Source organism: Heloderma suspectum, chromosome 17 (genome assembly GCF_057233095.1).
Source record: "Heloderma suspectum isolate Gila_16-S chromosome 17, 16-S_ref, whole genome shotgun sequence".
In the NCBI taxonomy this organism is placed as follows: Eukaryota; Metazoa; Chordata; class Lepidosauria; order Squamata; family Helodermatidae; genus Heloderma; species Heloderma suspectum.
In genome coordinates this window covers 17,442,971-17,462,757 of record NC_139474.1, presented here as the reverse complement: position 1 = coordinate 17,462,757, position 19,787 = coordinate 17,442,971, and the positions used below count along the sequence as shown (strand labels likewise).

The following is a 19,787-nucleotide window of genomic DNA, read 5'->3' as shown; positions in this document are numbered from 1 at the left end:
ACAGCGCCTGCACTTTTTGATCAGCAGGGATGCCGACGTCATCTCCCACCCCCACTCAGACTTCCCTGTTCCCTCCGAGCTTAGCTACAATCCCCCCCGTAGCCGGGGGTGGGTAGGCGGAGAAATCAATTTTCCCAGCAACAAAATATTGTTCCCTGTTGTAATGCAAAGTATTTTGGGTGGATTGGCCTTGAATGGGCAATTAAGACCCATTTGGTTGCCAAATGACTGAATCCTAGCGGTGATGAAAACATCTAGAACTGGTTTGTTGGTTTGGATTGAATTGCTGCCTGCAATTTTGGACTCAGGGGGCGTAGCTATGGGGCCGGACACGATGTGTGCCTGCCTCTCCATATTTACCACTGCACTACTGGTCAGGTTTGATTTTGCTCATTTCCCCTCAAGTAAAGTTTGTTCCGTCTCATTTCCACATCAGATCAGTTAGCAAATTGCCTTTTGAATGTCCGCACGAAAACTCATGCACATATTTGTCCGCATTTCTCAAAACGTCTACATGTTGTACACACCTTGTACGCAGATTTCAAATTATATGTATTTTTCTTCCAGGTGATAATACGCTTTTTTTGGCATGCATTTTTCTGTTCTATGCTCAGTTTTGAATGCGCTTTTTAAATATGTGCGAACTTTGAGTGCGAACTTCGGGAAAACGTGGATATCGGCGGTTAACCGCGTTCTGGTTCATGTACAGCAACTTGCGGCTGTCCTGATTTTGCTGGACTGCATCTTCCATCAGCCCTAGCCAGCATATCCAATTGTAGGGAATGATGGGAGTTGCAGTCTACAACATAGGGAGGGCAACAAGCTGCCCCCAGTGTGCGGGTTTGGGTAGTGTGAATTTGGTAAGTTCGCATAAAAATGCAAACTGGACAAATTTCTCCCCCATTCCTAGTCATGGGCAAGATGGCTCCTGGGTGCTTACAGGCATACACCTTGGACTTTCCTTCCACGCTGCTCTCCTGGCCTACTGAAACAGCAGCCTACTCAAAGCTAGCGGCTAACCGCAATATGGTCCTTTCTCTTTCTCCACCCTCTTTTCAACCCGACCACCAGCCCCGGGTCCACTCGGCAGACGAATGTCTATCTATGGTCCTGAGATGATCTGCATTCTCGTACCGAGGGATTTGTAGAGCTCTGGGCCAGCGTATTTGCCCTCAAAGAAGACCGTCCGGTTCTCAGAATTGAAGGCACGACACATCCTCACCAACACCACTTCCATGGCACCTAAAAGGGAGGAGGAAGAAAGAAAGGAAAAAAGGAAACCCCAAAGGTTACAAAAACTGATCCTAAACAGGAAGAGAACAGAGAGATTCCTTCAAAATCTTTTAAAAACAGGGTGCTGAGCCAAAATGGGGGACCCAGTTACAGGTGGCCAAGTTGTGTGGTTATTTCCTGGGGGGCAGAGATAAAAGATGATGATGGTTGTCCTTTTGGCAGCCACTCAAATTTCCCCCAGGCATCCCTGGGAAATGGCATTGTGCCGTGGCAGAGAGTTCTTTGCAGGGTTCTAGAGTGGGAGGAGTGTTGCCACTGTGAAAGATGTAGCAGCGGTGGAAAAAAGGTGAGTCGGGGGTGGGGCACGGTTTTGAAGAAACTTTCCGCTTCCTCCCAATACCCAAAATTCCAGCAGGAAGTTCTTGCAGGAAAACTTTTAGCTTGGCCATTTGCCTAACTCAGGAATGGGTAACCTGATGCCCTCCAGATGTTTTGGACTACAAGCGCCACACTCCCCGACCATTGGCCATGCTGGCTGGGACTTATGGGAACTGTAGGCCAAAACCTCTGGAGGGCAGCCCCAGCCTAACTTGTTTGGTTCCTCCCCGCAAGCTGAAACGAGGCTTTGTGCATACCGCCGCCCCCCTGCAATTTGCTTCTGTCTTGCTCTTTCTTCCCTCTCCCTTGGGCTTGTCTCCAGGCACAGCCAACATTTAGACTGGAAGCTCTTTGCGGGCAGGGAACTCTAGCCCCCCCCTCTCCATTTGAGCTGATCTTCCACCGTAAAACACCATCTACGCAGATGACGTCCAGTGGTATAGTGGTCAATTTGGAAGTGGGGGCGCTTCCCATGGCAGTCCCTGTAGTCACATCCCCACGGAGAGCCCCCCAAAGGCAGGCAGCTGTGTTGAGTCATATCAACAAACCAATTCTAGCAGTTTTCAGCTCCATCAGGACTAGGGTGTTCATAAAGCTAACAGGTCTCAATTGCCCACTAGTGACCAAGCGACACAAAAAATTGCTCGGTGTTATGCCAGGAAAAGGTTGCAACTCTATATCGTTGCTGAGAAAATTCATCCCTCTCTCCCAGCAACTGTGAGGACTGCAGCCAAGCCCAGAGGGAACAAAGACGTCTGAGCGGGTTGGCAGATGATGTCAGCACCCTTGAAAATGCAAAAGCCTGTTGCCCTGATTCCACGACACCACCACAGAAAGCCAACAGACATATTCTGGAAACAAATGCTGCTTTTACCAGCTTTGAGAAGGACGATCTGATCGTTTTGGCACAGGTCCATGAAGCTGCCCATCCGCTTGGCAAACTCCACCACGTACTGGATGGCTTCGGTGATGCGGCAGGCACAACGTTCCCACATCTCTTCCACGGACTGGTTGACAGAGAGAGAAAGAGATGGAGAAAGAGGGAAGGATAGTTAATAGAAGTAGCTGTTTTATGCTCAATCAGAACATTGGTTCATCTTGCCCCGTATGGGTCATAGGAACCTAGGAAGCTGCTTTATACTGAGCCAGACCCTTGGTCCATCCAGCCCAGAATCGTCGACACTGGCTGGCAGCAATGGTGCTTTCCCTAAAAATAAAGATTCTAGTCCTTATGCTTCTGAATGCAGGGTTGATTTAAACAGGAACCTAGGAAGCTGCCTTATGCTGAGTCAGACCCTGGGTCCATCCAGCCCAGAATTGTCGACACTGACTGGCAGCAGCGGCTTTCCAGGGTTTTGGGCCAGAGTTTTTCCAGCCCTACCTGGAAATGCTGGGGAATGAACCTGCGACCTCCTGCATGCAAAGCAGGGACTCCATCACTGAGCTATGGCCTCTCCTCATCAGTGTTTCACAGTCCCTGGAAGAGGCAGGATTTAGGCAGGTCTGGTACCCAAAATGTTATTAATTAATTCATTCAATTTATGAGTTGCCCCACAGCCGAAGCTCTCAGGGCAACAATAAAACTAATGGAAAAACACACTAAAAGAACATAAAAGCAGCAACAATAGCATAAAACACTTAATTTTTTTTTAAAAAAGAGAGGTAAAGATCAAAGCACCTAAAACATGGAAACGGATTATTTTAAAATGTAGCGTTAAACTTATTATTAAAAATAAAACAAGAAGCAGTTACATTTTTTTAAGTCCTGGGAGACTAAAACAGGTTTTGCTTGATGCCAAAAGCTCAACAAATTAGGTGCCAGGCAGACCTCTCTAGGAGGGCATTTCACTATTTGGGGGCCACCACTGAAAAAGCCCACTTGCAAGTAGCCACCCGCTGAATCTCAGTGTGTGTGGGTTCTTGGACCAGGGCCTCAGATGATGATCTCAAGATATGGCCAGGAAGACATGGGGTGATCCTTCAGACACTGTGGCCCAACCTGTGAAGGGTTTTCTAGGTTAGCAACAGCACCTTGGCTTGGGCCCAGGAATGAACCGGGAGGTAGTGAAGATGGTACAATATTGGCATAATATGGTTGTACAGCCAGTTCCAGTCAGTATCCTAGCTGCCAACTGAGGTTTCTGGAGGGTCTTCAAGGGCAGCCCCATATACAACACATTGCAGTAATCTAACCAGGAGGTATCCAGGGCAGGGGTCACTGAAAGCACAGCACTTTTGGTCAGAGATGCTTTGGTTGGAGTTGCCCAGGGGTGAACTTGGAACCTTGCAAAACATGTCTGACGCCCCGTACGCGAGTTCGCACCCATTCAGAATGTTCATAAATTGCCGGATGCGTGCTCGTGTTGGATTTGTGCAACTTTCCCAGTTCGATTTGCACAAATTTCCTCATCTGCATACGTTTCTCCTGTTGACAGAATCAGCCCCAGTTTAGTCTATGGAGGAAAGTTGCACGGGTTAGGAAGCTTGCGCGAATCTGGGGAAATGTGTGCACATTTGGGGAAATGTGCGCAAATTTGGGGAAATGTGCGCAAATTTGGGGAAATTTGCGCAAACTCCACATTTTAGCACTCTTTGATCGCGCAACTTCCCCCCTTCGTGCAGAACAAGCAGTGGCTGCAAACGTGAACAGGGATCAGGCACAACACGACATTCGGGGAGTCCTGGCCATCTGGAACATTGGCCGTTCACCTGTCCTGCCAGAACTGCGAGCCCTCCCATCGTTCAATCAACAAGCAAAGACGTGACTTTCCAGTCAATACTTCTTTATTATGCGAACGGCGAGCTGTTCAGTCATTAGACTCAGGAGAAGCTCATATTACGCCAGCTCATATTACACAAGTACTTTTCCAGCTGCACTGGCTGCCAGTCCATTTCCAGGCCTGATTCAAAGTGCTGGTATTAACAATCAAAGCCCTTAATGGCTTGGGGCCAGGTTATCTGAAGGATCGCCTCCTCCCATATGTGCCTGCCCAGACCTTAAGATCATCCTGAGCGGCCCTCCTCCGTGAGCCCCTGCCAAAGGAAGTGAGGCGGGTGGCTACTAGGAGCAGGGCCTTTTCTGCTGTGGCACCCGGCTGTGGAATGAGCTCCCTAGTGAGGTTCGCCTGGCACCTACATGGTATTGCTTTCGGCGCCAGCTGAAGACCTTTTTATTTTCCCAGGCATTTTAGCATTTTAGCTTTCTGGACTTTCAGCTTTGCTGTTTTAAATCTGTATTTTAAACTCCTGCACTGCTGCTAGGTTTTATTGTGGTTGTATTGTTACATGGTGGTTTTAATGCTCTATATATTTTAAATTGTTTTATGGTGTGCTGTTTGGTTTTAATTTTTGTGAACCGCCCAGAGAGCTTCGGCTATTGGGCGGTATAGAAATGAAATAAATAAATAAAATAAATTTTAAAAATAGAAGCCCAAAGACTGCCCCAGGGCCTAATGAGCTAATATGGGAGCGTTCTAACAGGGAAGACTTTAGTAGGGAAGGAACGTTGCCGCTTAACTAACCGTAGGCACAGAACCCGTGCAGCGTCCTAAGCCCCTTGCCCGGGGTGGGTCCTCCCTCCCTTGTCTCTGGTGAGTGGCCAACCTGGCTGAACATCTGACTACTCTCATAAGGTCTGCCCTCTTGAATCAACGGCAGACTCTTCCCATAGGTTGGAGCGGGGAGAGGAAGACGGTATCTGTAGCTGACCCCTCTGACTGTTAAGCCCTTGGGAAGATTCTCCTCCCCTGACTCTTGGGAAGTCTTGGGGAATTTCCTCCCCCACCCTCTGTCCCAACTGTTCTTCTCCTAGCCCCACCTCTGAAGCTTCAGACACGACAGGGAGCCCGGGCCCAATCCTGACACATCCTGACCTTCAACCTCCATTCGACAGAGTTGAACCCTTGGCCCAGCTTGCTCAGTATTGCCTACTCTGGCTGCCTACTCTACAGTCACCCTCCCCGCCCTGTCAGGAGCACCCTTGCTGCCTTCTGAAATCCCCAAGTAGCCAGAATCAACACACAGATGATAGGGCTCCTTTCCAAGGCTTGATTTCCATTCAACTGAATTACGCTTACAGATGCTAATTGCCGGAGCCTAATGAGGGAAACTTAAGGGAGCTGCCTACCAGGGGTTCTAGCCTTAGGGAATCAGTTGGTCTCCGTTTGGAGGGAAAGGGCGGGAAGCCTCTGAACTTAAGGGCTAGGAGGAGAGAGACCACCCCTTTCCCGTGGGGCATCGGGGCGCAGCAGTTGATGTTGCGCCAGGCGGGCTGAGCGCCTCCTCTCGGTGCCCTCCTTCTCCCGCTTGTCCCTGCGCCGGCGCCTCGCGTCCCCAAGCTCCAGTTGTCCCTCCCCCTGCCTGCCAGGGTCGCTGCCACTCTCAGGAATGTGAGCAGGGAGGGGCTCTCCCTCCGGAGGCGCCTCTGAACAGCATGCGGATTCCTCTCCCACAATTTCTATCTCTTCCTCAGAATCAGAACTGCTTTGGGGCTCCATGGGCTCCGATCCAACCCTGACACCCCCAAAGGTACAGAAAAGTCTTTCCCCATACCTGGTACGTACAGTCAACCTTGGAATAGTCTGCATGCCAAAGATGTGCTCTGCCAGGCAAATTCACGGAGGACAGGGCTCATCCATGGCTGCTGGTCACAGTGACTCTATGCTGCCTCAAGGTTCGTGGGGAAAATGCCTCCAAATGAGCAGTTGCGTGAGAGCACCGGCCACTGTTGGGAACAGGATACTGGGCTCAATGGGCCTTTGGTTTCATCCAGCATGGCTGTTTCTCTTGTCTTGTCTGATTTGGTTCGAGGCACCCAGAGGTGCTAAAACCAGCAAGGCACGTGCAAGGCAAGGACTTGGCAGGTCAGGTCCGATCAAGTCCAGTCAAGGCAAGCCCAGTTTCGGGGTGCTGAATACCTAGGCATGTTAGACTAGGCAGGGTGTTCCAGGACCTTGGCCAGCTCCAAGTTAGCCGAGATGGAGACAAAGCAAGCTGTTGATTCAGCGACAGCCAAAGGCTTTCTGAAGCCTGATAAAGGCCAGCAGCTCCAGACCTGCTGTTAGCAACACCCCCTCAGAGATGCGGTTTGTTTCTTAAAGGGCTGATTTGTAGCCGCTGACTCCTATGGGGTGGAGGTGGTGAAGGCCGCGATGGGGGAGCGTCCTCTGCATCTGTGGCATCAGGTAGAGGCACATCCTCCGGTCTGAAAGGCCCTGGCCTAGCGGGGGTTGGATTAATGGAGGGGGCTGCCTCTGAGTCCTCTTCAGAGCCAGAGGACGGGTCAAGGCTGGGGAACATGACATATCTGTTCTTATTAGCTATGATGGTGAGAAACGGAGCCCCCATGTCTAGGGGAAGTCTATCTCCGTGTACTACGGTGTGGGGATATAGGAGGAGGGTTGTGGGGGGGGTACTCACTGGCGGGATCTGGCTGGCCAGTGTGTGGAAATAGGATGCTAGACTATACAGGCCTTGGTCCAATCCAGCACAGCTCTTCTTATGGTGTTGGCGGGGACGACAGCCACATGGGCTATCTTCCCACCCCTAAATGGGGGTTGGACTCGATGGCCTTGTAGGCCCCTTCCAACCCTACTATTCTATGATAAATCTCACCTCTGACGCCCTGATCTGGAAGGAATCTTTTTTTTTTAATTTACATTCATATCCACTTTCCCCACCCGCCCAAGGAAGCGTACAAGATCCCCCCGCTCTCCGTTTCATCCTCAGAACAACCCTGTGAGGTAGGTCAGGCCAAGCGTCGGGGATTGGCCCAAACTCTACCCAGCGTGCTCCATGGCCGGGTGGAGACTAGAACCCGGGTCTCCCAAGTCCCAGCCCAGCGCTCTAACCACGACACCACAAAGGCTTTTTCTCGTAACAGAGATCTACAGGGTACCCCCCCTGCCCCCAACGAGGTTGGGAACATCTTCCCTCAGAACAATTCATCCTGATGTTCCCGTGGCTGATGGTTCGAAACGGCTTGGACCCTGCGTCTGCCAGACTGAGTCACCACTTAGAGGAGTCCACACGCACACCGAGGGATTTGTCATTACTAAATGGGTTCTGACGAGTGAAACTGAATTTCCCCTCTCTCCTCTTCCCCTCCTCCCTGCACCACCGTCCAATTCAATTTCATTTTTTTTAAAAAAAGAAAATAGATATGTTTACGTGTGCCATAAATTAAACCTACGTCGGCGGAACGTTGGCGGGGAAAAAATGCCAACCTCGTGCTAATAGTCTGATTAGCTACAGAACTCCTCCTGCTTTGGAAACATACCCAAACTGGGGAGTGTGTGTGTGTGTGTGTGTGTGTGTGTGTGTATATATATATATATATATATATATATATATATATATGAAGTGAAAGAGACACAGCTTTTCTGTTTAGGTTGGCTTTTGGGGAGAGGGGGGCGTGAGCTGCGGTTTAAAGATAAAGTAAAGATTGATTGATTGATTGCATTCCTATCCCGCCTTTTTTCCCTCTTGCAAGGAACCCAAGGTGGCTTACGTTATCCTCCTTCTCTCCACTTTATCCTCACAACAACAACAACCCTGTGAGGTAGGCTGGGCTGGGAATCTGTGACTGGCCCAAAGTCACCCAGTGAGCTTCCGTGGCCGAGTGGGGACTAGAATCTGGATCTCCCAGCTTGCAGTCCAACACTCTCGCCACTGCACACTGGCTCACAGGTGTGGATAAAGTGCATAGGGATAATTTTTTCTCCCTCTCTCATAGTGCTAGAACCCAGCGGGGTCCTCCCATGAAGCTGACTGGTGGGAGATTCAGGATGGATAAAAGGAAGGACGTCTTCACACAGCGCAGAGTAAAACTACGGAATTCACTGCCACAGGATGTAGTGGTGGCCACCACTTTGGATGGCTTTAAAAGGGGGTTGGACACATTCCTGGAGGAGAAGGCTACCGATGGCTACTAGTCCTGAGGCCTCTGTGCTACCTCCAGTATCAGAGGCAGTAGGCCTAGGTACATGGCTGGGGAACATGGGTAGGAGGGTGCTGCTGCACTCCTGTCCTGCTTGTGGGCTTCCCGAGGGCAGGTGGTTGGCCACTGCGTGAACAGAATCCTGGACTAGATGGACCCTCGGTCTGATCCAGCAGGGCTCTTCTTAGGACCCATTTTGAACCCAACTCCATCTTTGAAAGCCTAAGCAGATGGCTGCTGCCATGAGTCATTCTCCCCAATTATAGCTCTGGGCCACAACAGAACGTAACTGCTGAGTGAGCGTCGGCGTGTAAATACAACAGTGTGAATGACTCTCAATACTACTAGATTCCTGGGAGAAAAAGGAAACGTTTAAACCGGGCAGCGAAACCCTAGCAGCAGTGGTGCTGACTGGACCGTGCTGGGCAGCAGATTCTACAATGAGGGTGCCAGCACTGACAAGGTCTTGTCTCTGGTAAACCATCCCTCTTGCCCCCGAAGATGTAAAGCATCCAGGACCGGGGCCTCTGTAGGGTTTTCAATGGGTCCTTTTGTGTGTGAGTAGGCGGACCACCACAGCATATGCAGAACCCCCTCTACAGATATCAAGGGACCCCTCACCTCACCTTTTTCTGGTAGCTCCCAACTTCCTCCCTGGTGAATGTTTGCCATCTTAGGAGCTGGAGGTCCTCCAAACGCAGCTGACAGGTCTCCCGATAGGACTTGAGGACATTCTGGGTGAGGTGTTCTACGGAAGGCAACGAGCAAACGGGTCATGAGTGCGAGGGCCTGGCTTCCTGCTCGCACCAGAAGAGGAGGAGACACAGCAAGCAGCACCAGAAGCAGACATCCCAATTGCCATCCCTCTGCATTCCTTGCACTTTCATGATTGCGCAACAGAAAGCACAGAATGCAGAACTGTCAAGCGCAGAATTCACCATTCTTTTATTATTTTTATTATTCGTTATTTTATTATTCGTTATTTTAAGATTGGGAAGCGGCCTTGCACCAGCTCAGATCCAGGGACCTTTGGCATGCAAAGCGCATCCTCTGTAGCCCTTTCCCCACTAGCGCTGTGCAGAAGGACCCTCTCTACTGGCAGCTGAACATGGCAGCTGCCAGAGCGGAGGGAACATTTCCCCAGATGCCCCTAAAAATGGCGCAACATGATGATGCAGTGTCACACAGAGGAAAAAAATGGTCACTGCCAACGGTCTGGGGAAAAATGGTCACTGCCAACGGTCTGGGAAAAAATGGATTGGGAAAAAATGGTCGCTGCCAACGGTCTGGGAAAAAGTGGATTGGGAAAAAATGGTCGCTGCCAACAGTCTGGGAAAAAATGGATTGGGAAAAAATGGTCGCTGCCAACAGACTGGGAGAAAATGGATTGGGAAAAAATGGTCGCTGCCAATGGAGACAACTGTGTTACCGGCAGTAAGTTTGCCATTCTGATATGGTCCCCAAATAATAGCAATTTCCCCCATTTTGCTGCCTGCAACAGCCATATTTTTGCTGCAGCCATATTAGGAGGGAAGGTGGGCAGGGGGTTGATTCAACACTACCTCCTACAGCTTTGGGAAGTGTGGAGACATACTTATTTATTACAATTCTATACCACCCAACAGCTGAAGCTCTCTGGGAGGTTCACAGAACAGAGGTACAACCACAACTGATGAAAACATAAAACTTTGCATACAAAACTAAATAAAATAAAAATGAAACAGCTACAGAATAAAACCAAGAGCAGCGCTACGATCTAAAAGGCACAAACACAGGCCTTAAAAAAACCCAAAGCACTAAAAAGTGTGGTGGAAGAAAAAGGTCTTCCCCCATCCCCCAGAGACCATAACATAGGTGGCCGGGTGAGCCTCTAGGCTGAGGGGTGGGGCTTTTCCACAACCAGGGTGCCACCAGTGAGAAGGTCCTCTCTTTAATAGCCACCTGCCTCACCTCATTCAGTGGGGGCAGTCAGGGGACTTAACACATTCATTGTCCTCGGTGGAGTCAGCCTAGGGAAGAAGTCAGTCCCTGCCTCACAGGTGTCACTCACCGATCTCCGTCAGAGAAGAGTTTGGTGACTCCAAGAGGCTGGTGAAGCTAGGGGTGGTGTAGAAGTCGAGGCTCTCACTGCTGACCTGGCCTCCCGATGGCCGCTTCGCCCCGTTGACATCCAGGTGCAAGAGTTCTGGTGACACCTGTGTCTCCAGGGAATAATAGATGCTGCTCCTGCCCTCCATCTTGATGCGCTCAGGGCTGTAGCCCTTGGTGAAGGGGGCCCGGAGATCCTCTCCCAGAAGGCTCTGGGACTTGGCAAATCCGTTGGAGTATGCCAAGGCGGCGGTCTCATCCGGGGACTGGCTGAGGCGGGCCTGCCTGTTCAGGAGGGCGGTGGAACAGGCCGAGGCCTCCAGGAGGTCCGGCGGGGGTGCCAACTTCAACTGCCCATTGGCTACCCCCAGGGAATAGGCTGAGGCCTCACCACCCTGCTGTTGCTGCTGCAGTTGCTTCTGAACTTCGGCGTGGAGACTGTCCCGCTGCTTCTTGGACATTCGGCCAAATTTGACCGCTGCAAAGAGAAATACATTCAACCAACGATTCTCCGGAGATGGGGCAAAAAAAAAAAAGACTCAAGGCCTGCGCTGAGTACACGGGGCCAAGCAAACAATGCTAGTCACCCCCTTGGGAGGTACGAGGAGGGACTTTTGCTCCATTCACAGGTTCTTCACCTAGTGCAGGGGTCCTCAACGCCCCCGTGGGCACCTGTGATGGTGCCCGCAAATGGGTTCCCAACATGGGCAGCCGGATTTTTTAAAGAACTTCTAATTTTTTGTTAGTATTGTTTTCCATTTTTTAAAAAATATGTATACATGGGTTTATATGAAATGCATACAGCCCTCTAGGTTATACATGGGTTTCAACAAACCCGGACCAAATATTCAAATAAGTATCCATTTGGAGGTGGCGTCTATGTGACGCCTGTTCAAATACTGAAAGCATCGTAAGGTCCTCGGTCCATTGCATCATGGGAGGTGAGGGTTTATCCTTCCAATGTTGCAATATCAGTCTTTTAGCTGTCAAAAGGGTGCAGAGAATCCATTTCCGCTGACCATTTGTTAATTTCCATGAAGCAGGAAAATAATTTTAAAGAGCGTGTACTTCAGTGAATATTAAAGACTGTTCCAGTACAAAATTTATCTGTATAATAACCTCCTCCCCCAAAGAAGCAACTACTGGATGTTGCCAGAACATACATTTAAAAGAAGCATTTGCTGTGTTGCACCACCAGCAATTAGCCAAATTAAACAATCCCTTAGTAAAGAGACATTGCAGTGTCCAGTAGACACGAAACAAAAGTTTTTGCTGAATAAGATGCAGTCTGAGAACCACAGACATGACAGGTAGATGCCAAAGCGGAGATCCACTGATTTTAGGCATTTGACGGTGGTGCCCACAGCATGGTCTCAAATGCCCCAATGTGCCCAGGGGTCCCATAAGGTTTGCGACCCCTCCCATGGTGAGCTTATTCCCCCACCTGGAAAATCATTTTGGGCCAGTCCTAAATTTTTTCTGGGTGGGCTGGCAGAGGAATTAAGGCTGAGAAAACGAGGGCTTGAAAACAAGGGCTTCTTCAGAAAATGGAGAAATCCTTTGTTGCCTAGTGTGGAAAGAATCCTTTAACCTCACCCCTAACGTGTCGCGTGTACCCCGGAATGGCAACGCAGTTATAAGAGTGCCGTTGGCACCTGTTTAAGGCGTTCAACAGATGCTTCAGCTTAAAGTGTTAACCAGAGTTATTTCATGTTGTTGGCACCGTAGTCTGTAAGAAGCAAAGTACAGCCTGTCAGCAGTTTCTCTGGGAATTGTAAGGGAGGAGGGGTTCCTCCCCAGGCTGCGGGCTGATAACATTGTACTTCGTGCAGTAACTGAGTGTCAGTAGCTCGCAAGCGTCTACCCCTGTTCGGGGGAAGAACATTCAGCCCCTTTCCAGATAACAGACTGTGTGACTGCCTCCAAGTAACGCGGCTACTAGAGCACGGCTAGAGCTCTTCCCTATATGTGACGTATTTTGCTGTATAAAAGCCCGTCCCATGGAATGCACGGGGCTCTCTGCCCCTTTGCTGACAGAGCGCCTTGCTGGCCGTGCATTAAAGCGCTTCCAGATCCAGAATCTTACCCGTGTCTAGTGTGATCCATTGTCCGGCTAGACAATGAACATGTGAGCGTGTCCCGCTCCTACAACGCTAGCAACAAAGCACACAGCTGCCCCGTGCGGGCCTTACCGTCCCGGGACATGCCGAGGCTGAGGCATTTCTGCAGGCGGCAGTGCTGGCATCGGTTGCGGCTGGTGCGGTCAATCTGGCAGTTCTGCTGGCGGGTGCAGGAGTATGTCACGTTCCCTTGCTGGCTGCGGCGAAAGAACCCCTGGAGCGGGAGATCAGGAAGATCAAAGCAAGGAGAGACACAGACACGCAGGAAACTTCTCTTTCGTCCAGGCCTAAAACCATCTGCCAAATACCAGACCAAAGGGTGCCCAACTGTCTTGCACAGTAGCCCATAGCGGTTGGGGGGCACGTTGAATGGCCTGGGGATGCCAAGCCATGCCCCTGTTAGGGTGTGGGGCACATGGCAGGCAGGCTGCATTGGGCCTGGTGGGGTTCCAAGTGACAACGGCGCTCTTTAGTCCAAGTTGGAAGAACTGTATACCTGTCAGGAATGAATCTGAGCGTGTGGAGATGCCTAGCAGCTCAGATTCGGAATCAGAGCGGGAACAGCCAGAACAGAGGGAGGCACCTTCCCCGGTGAGCCCAGATAGGCCGAGACGTTCTTCCCAAGACCTTGGCACACAGCCTGAATGGTCCCCGCATTCCTCCCCCAAGAGAACTCAAGTTTCGGAGGAGGAGGAGGGTGAGGGGCGTGACTCGAGGGTCCGTCGCAGAGCGAAGCGGGAACAGTCAGGGGCAGGGCTCAGCCGCTCCACCCGGTTGGTTACTTGTGGAAGCCAACGTAGGAGGGAGCCACCCTAAGGGAAGGGCATCCCTGCGAAGCAAGTCTGGCTGAGAAGTTCGTGCCCAGACTGCTGGCAACTTCTCTAACTTCCACTATTGCTATTCACAGACATGCGGATTAGCTGGTTCTATGCAGTCTGAGAGTTTCGTAGAATCTGCATTTGTAAAGAAGCAAGTCTTTGACTAATAAAGTAACGTTGGCCTGAAGCTTTGTTTCCTGGAGCGTGTTGATCGTGAAGGGAGAGGACGAAGGAACGCGACACTGCCTCCCTTCACAACCTCCAGGATGGTATGGAGGTGGAGCCTCAGGGCAGGCCAAATCCAGCCTTTCAGGCCTCCCCGGAGGCCACAACCCCACCCCCTTTCCCCTGAACGCAAATTGTTTGGGGGTTTCTCAGCTTTTGTCCTGCTTTTCCCCATTCCGAAAGACTGAAATGACACTCCGAAGCCTTAGCTACTGGAAGTAAGAGTGGTAAGCTAAAATATGCAGGTCTTTTCGGTAGTTTGGCCTCACGCTTTTTGCCTGCAGCCCCGTGGACCCCTGGAATGCGCCCCCCGAGATTTCTCTGAAATGGCATTCAGCCCTTGAGTGGAAAGACATTCCGCCCTCTGGTCTTCAGGAGGGGAGAAGGAATGATGGATGAGTCTGCGGCGGCAACGTGCAGGTACGGGCGTACGCTCACCCTTAGAGGGGAACTGGTGGCGAGAGGGAAGCAATTTGAGGAGTCGACCTTTACTCACCTTGCACCCTTCACAAGTGATGACTCCGTAGTGGATCCCCGAGGACTTGTCTCCACAGATTTTGCAAGGGATCACCTCGATCTGGGCTATGGTGAGGGAGAAAAAGAGGAGACAGGATCAGGTAAAAAAACACAAAAAACAAGCACCCTCATTTTCAAATGCCTTGTCTTCATTCGGGGTGTGCAGGAACTTGGAAGAAACTGATTATCTAGACCCATTTCAGTCGGGCTTCAGGCCTGGGCATGGGACAGAAACGGCCTTGGTCGCCTTGGTAGATGATATGAGGAGGGCTCTGGATAGGGGTGAATGCTCCTTCCTTGTTCTCCTCGACCTCTCAGCGGCTTTCGATACCGTTGACCACGGTATCCTCCTGGACCGCCTGGAGGGGTTGGGCATTGGAGACACCGTATTGCAGTGGTTCCGGTCCTTCCTCTCCGGCAGGTACCAGAGGGTAGCACTGGGAGAGGAGGCTTCGGACCCATGGCCGCTCACTTGTGGGGTGCCACAGGGTTCCATCCTCTCCCCGATGCTATTTAACATCTATGTGAAGCCGCTGGGGGCTGTCATCAGGAGGTTTGGGGTGCGGTGTCATCAATATGCGGATGACACGCAGCTCTACCTCTCGTTTAAATCTTCACCAAGGTTGGCCGTAGAATCCCTGTCCAAATGTCTGGAGACGGTGAGTGGCTGGATGGGGAGGAATAGGCTGAAGCTGAACCCTGACAAGACCGAGGTACTTTTGGGGGGAGACAAGAGGAGGCTGGGGGATGTTGACCTGGTGTTGAATGGGGTACGGCTACCCTTGAAAGACCAGGTCTGCAGCCTGGGGGTCATTTTGGACTCCCAGCTGTCCATGGAGGCTCAGGTGTCAGCTGTGAGCCAGACAGCGCTGTATCAACTCCATCTGATATGGCGGCTGCGCCCCTTCCTTCCCGACCATCTGCTCCCATTGGTAGTACATGCCCTGGTCTCCTCTCATTTAGACTACTGTAATGCGCTCTACGTGGGGTTACCCTTGAAGACGGTTCGGAAGCTGCAGCTGGTACAGAACGCGGCGGCTCGCCTGATTAAAGGCAGCCGCCGGTGAGATCACATCACTCCAGTGCTGAAGGAGTTGCACTGGTTACCAGTTGTTTTCCGGGCCAAATTCAAGGTGTTGGTTTTGACCTTTAAAACCCTATATGGTTCCGGCCCAGCCTATCTTGAGGAGCGCCTCCAGCAGCACCAGACAGGCCGCTTAACAAGATCAGCCTCGGATGGCCTTCTCTCTGTCCCATCAGCCAGGACAGCTAGACTGGTGGGGAAGAGGGAGAGGGCCTTTTCTGTGGTGGCCCCCACTCTGTGGAACTCCCTCCCTAGGGAACTCCGTCATGCCCCCTCTTTAATGAGCTTCCGTCGTGCATTAAAAACGTTGTTGTTCAGGCAGGCATTTGGGGTGGGTTAGGGTATTTTAGAAAATGTTTTTACTGTAGAATTTTATTGTTTTAAACTGTTTTTATTGTATGTTGTACATCGCCCAGAGTGGCTGGGTGACCAGCCAGATGGGCGATTAATAAATTTAATAATAAATAAATAAATAAGGAACGATGGTTTCCTTCGTTACCGCGTTCAGCTTTGTTACTTAAACCTCCTCTTGTTTTGTGGTGCATTCATTAAAATCACATCCCTTCATTATTTGTAACTTACATTTGTTACTTGCATTTCTTTTTAACCAGCTTTTTGGGTTGTTGTTTTTTTTTTTTGCTGCCACCTGCGGAGGCAGAAGGATTGATTTTGGGAAGTCTCGGTGGCTGTCATTTTTGAAAACACAGAACATACTGACAACTGGGTTGTTATGGAAAATTTAGGAGAAATGAAATCAACAGCCACCACTTCCTCTCTTCGCACCACATCCCCCAAAGCGAGGCAATGTCTGGGGCATTCTGGGAAAAATTGGTGGCCACAATCAGGCCTTCTGCTGCTGGTGCCAGAAAGAGGTATGCCCACTCCCTTGGCAAGCTGTAGAAGTGGGAGTATGAAAAACCATATCCAGTTTTTCCTCAGTGCGTTCCTTTCCAAGCAAATGCAAATTGAACCGGACATCCTCCCCCGCCCCCCCCCCGGGCACGATGGGGTACCATCAGGGTTTCATACACGGTGCTTTGAAATTCATTTTTGCGTGACCGATGTGAACGTGACGCCTATGCAGGCCAGGTGCGTTTTGATACCTGGGGCCTAGCTGCTCTCAATTACAACCGGAGACATGCTCCACACTTATATGCAAGAAGACTTACAGGCAAAAAAGAGAGAGGCTATTTTGTTGGCCTGTGTGTGGGGATATCCGAGACCCTGTGGCTGACGAGGCACAGGCAAGGCCCGTCTCCTAGGTTCCATTTCGAACCCTGACTCCATTTTGGAGAGTATCAGCAGTTGGCTGTTGCCATGACTCACCCTCCTCAATTGGGAGGCTCTGGGCCAAATTTGGCTCTTGCCACGGGATGCTGTCTGGCTGCCACTATTGCCAAACAATAGGCAGAAGAGGTGCAGAGAACAGGGCACACACAGTGGGAGCAAAGCTGTGGACAAGTCACATTACCAGCAGGGGTTGAGTTTCTTTTATTCATTTATTATCAGTCCATTTCCCTGCTGTCCTTTCTCCGGCCCTTTGGGAATACCAGTTGCCGACCAGAGGTGTAGACCCCTCTTGGGGAAGAGCACGAGGTGCAATACAGACTTCAGTCCGCCAGGGGGCACCCTTGCGCCACGGTCTCCATCACCAGCTCTCAGAACACAATTTCGTTTCCATTCACAAATGGAACCGAATCAATTTCAACTGAACTAAATCGATCGATATCCTCCGAACATGCCCTGAATGGGATTGCACTTTCCCCCCCAAAATATTCGCACCTTCCCGAACTTGTGATTGCGGCTGGAAAATGTGCATTTTTTTTTTAATGTGCACATTGAAATGTGCATTTTTTAAGAAGATGCATTTTCAGCCTTTAGTCAATGGGTGTGTGTGTGTGTGTCGGGGGGGTACTGTGGTACTTTTGTGTGTTTCCTCAGGGGCGAGAAAAAGAAAATCTCAGAAATTCTCTTAGGAAAACTTACTTGGGGAAGCTTTGGCTCAGGTTGTCCTAAGCAATGCAAAAAAAGAAAAGAATAAAGAGAGACAGCTTGTTTCAGGAGCACGGCTCCCATAGTAGTAGTATTATTTTCCACCTTTCAGCTTCATCCATGGTTTCCCCTAAGCAATGTTGCTTACTTCCTGTTGAGAGAAGCAGAAGCTGAGCAGTGAAGACCCAAAGCAGAGCTCTTTGCAAGAACTCAGCTCCTCTGCAGGTTTGCTTCATCCACGGTTTCCTCTTAAACTTCGCTGAACAGCAGGGGAGCCGAAGCAGCTCAGCCCACCCTACCTCACAACAACCCTTTGAGGTAGGTCAGACTGAGAGATGGAGAATGGCCCAAGGTCACCCAATGAGCTTTGTGGCTGAGCAAGGATCTGAACCCAGCTCTTTCCTGACTGACACCACCTTAATGGGAGATGATCCTCTGCCATTAGGATTATAGAATCATAGAATCATAGAATAGTAGGGTTGGAAGGGGCCTACAAGGCCATCGAGTCCAACCCCCTGCTCAATGCAGGAATCCAAGTCAGAGCATCCCTGACAAATGGCTGTCCAGCCTCGTCTTAAAGGCCTCCAGTGTGGGAGAGCCCACCACCTCCCCAGGTAATTGGTTCCATTGCCGTATTGCTCTGACACTCAGGAAGTTTTTCCTGATGTTCAGCCGGAATCTGGCTTCCTGTAACTTGAGCCCATTATTCCGTGTCCTGCACTCTGGGATGATCAAGAAGAGATCCTGGCCTTCTTCTCTGGGACAACCTTTCAAGTACTTGAAGAGTGCTATCATATCTCCCCTCAGTCTTCTCTTCTCAAGGCTAAACATGCCCAGTTCTTTCAGTCTCTCTTCATAGGGCTTTGTTTCCAGTCCCCTGATCATCTTTGTTGCCCTCCTTTGAACCCTCTCCAGCTTGTCTGCATCCTTCTTAAAGTGTGGTGCCCAGAACTGGACACAGTACTCCAGATGAGGCCTAACCAGTGCTGAGTAGAGGGGAACTAGTACTTCCCGGGATTTGGAAGCGATGCTTCTATTAATGCAGCCCAAAATAGCATTTGCCTTTTTTGCAGCCACATCACATTGTTGGCTCATATTCAGCTTGTGATCGACGACAATTCCAAGATCCTTCTCGCTCGTAGTGTGGTTGAGCCACGTATCCCCCATCTTGTAACTGTGCATTTGGTTTCTTTTTCCTAGGTGCAGAACTTGGCATTTGTCCCTATTAAATGCCATTCTGTTGTTTTCTGCCCAGCACTCCAGTCTATCCAGATCACTTTGAATTTTGTTTCTGTCTTCCAAAGTATTAGCTATCCCTCCCAATTTTGTGTCATCTGCAAATTTGATCAGCATTCCCTGCACCTCCTCCTCCAAGTCATTAATAAAAATGTTGAAGAGCACTGGGCCCAGGACTGAGCCCTGCGGTACCCCGCTCGTTACCTCTCCCCAGCTTGAGAAGGTCCCATTGATAAGCACTCTTTGAGTCCGATTCTGTAGCCAACTGTGGATCCACATGATCGTTGTTTCATCTAGCCCACTTCGAGCAAGTTTGCTCATCAGGATATCATGGGGCACTTTGTCGAAAGCTTTGCTGAAGTCGAGGTATATGATGTCTACAGCATTCCCACGGTCTACAAGGGAGGTGACTTGATCAAAAAATGAGATCAGATTTGTCTGGCAGGACTTGTTTTTGACAAATCCATGTTGGCTTCGAGTAATCACGGCATTGTTGTCAAGGTGCTTCCAGATGGATTGCTTTATGATCTGCTCCAGAATTTTCCCAGGGATTGATGTCAGACTGACTGGTCTGTAGTTCCCAGGTTCCTCCTTTTTACCCTTTTTGAAGATAGGGACAACGTTAGCCCTCCTCCAGTCATCTGGCACTTCCCCGGTCCTCCATGATTTCTCAAAGAGAATAGACAGCGGTTCTGAGAGTTCTTCTGCCAGTTCCTTTATTACTCTAGGATGCAGTTCATCTGGCCCTGGAGATTTGAACTCATTCAAAGTAATGAGGTGTTCCTTGACCATATGCCTGTCGATCTCAAGCTGCAATCCTGCCCCTTCAGCCTGTACTTCGCCTTTGCCAGGGGGGTCATAGACCCTCTTTTGGGAGAAGACTGAGCCAAAGTAGGAATTGAGCACCTCTGCCTTTTCTTTGTCATCTGTTATCATTTTGCCATCCTTATTTAATAGCTGAACAACCATTTCTTTCCTCTGCCTTTTACTATGCACGTAGCTGAAGAAAGCCTTTTTGTTGTTTTTAGCATCCCTCGCTAACCTCACCTCGTTCTCCGCTTTAGCCTTCCTGACGCCATCCCTGCAATTCTGTGCTACCTGCCTGTACTCTTCCTTTGTTACTTGGCCTTCTTTCCACTTCTTATATGTGTCCTTTTTTG

General features: G+C 50.2%; 1 protein-coding gene across 3 annotated transcripts in view; it reads right to left on the bottom strand.

The window, feature by feature from the left end:
• The window catches only part of RORC (RAR related orphan receptor C), a 94,945-nt gene that overhangs the window by 4,058 nt on the left and 71,100 nt on the right, over positions 1–19,787 (bottom strand). For 2 of the 3 annotated variants that reach the window (XM_084824162.1, XM_084824161.1), the window contains 6 exons: positions 14,296–14,381; positions 12,829–12,970; positions 10,599–11,114; positions 9,175–9,296; positions 2,486–2,618; positions 1,135–1,242 (listed from right to left, as the gene is read on the bottom strand). In XM_084824162.1, coding sequence (XP_084680288.1) covers positions 1,135–1,242; positions 2,486–2,618; positions 9,175–9,296; positions 10,599–11,114; positions 12,829–12,970; positions 14,296–14,381 — 1,107 coding nt within the window. Of the gene's footprint in view, positions 1–1,134; positions 1,243–2,485; positions 2,619–9,174; positions 9,297–10,598; positions 11,115–12,828; positions 13,255–14,295; positions 14,382–19,787 lie in introns of those variants that run through there. The other variant, XM_084824160.1, reaches the window with a different exon arrangement.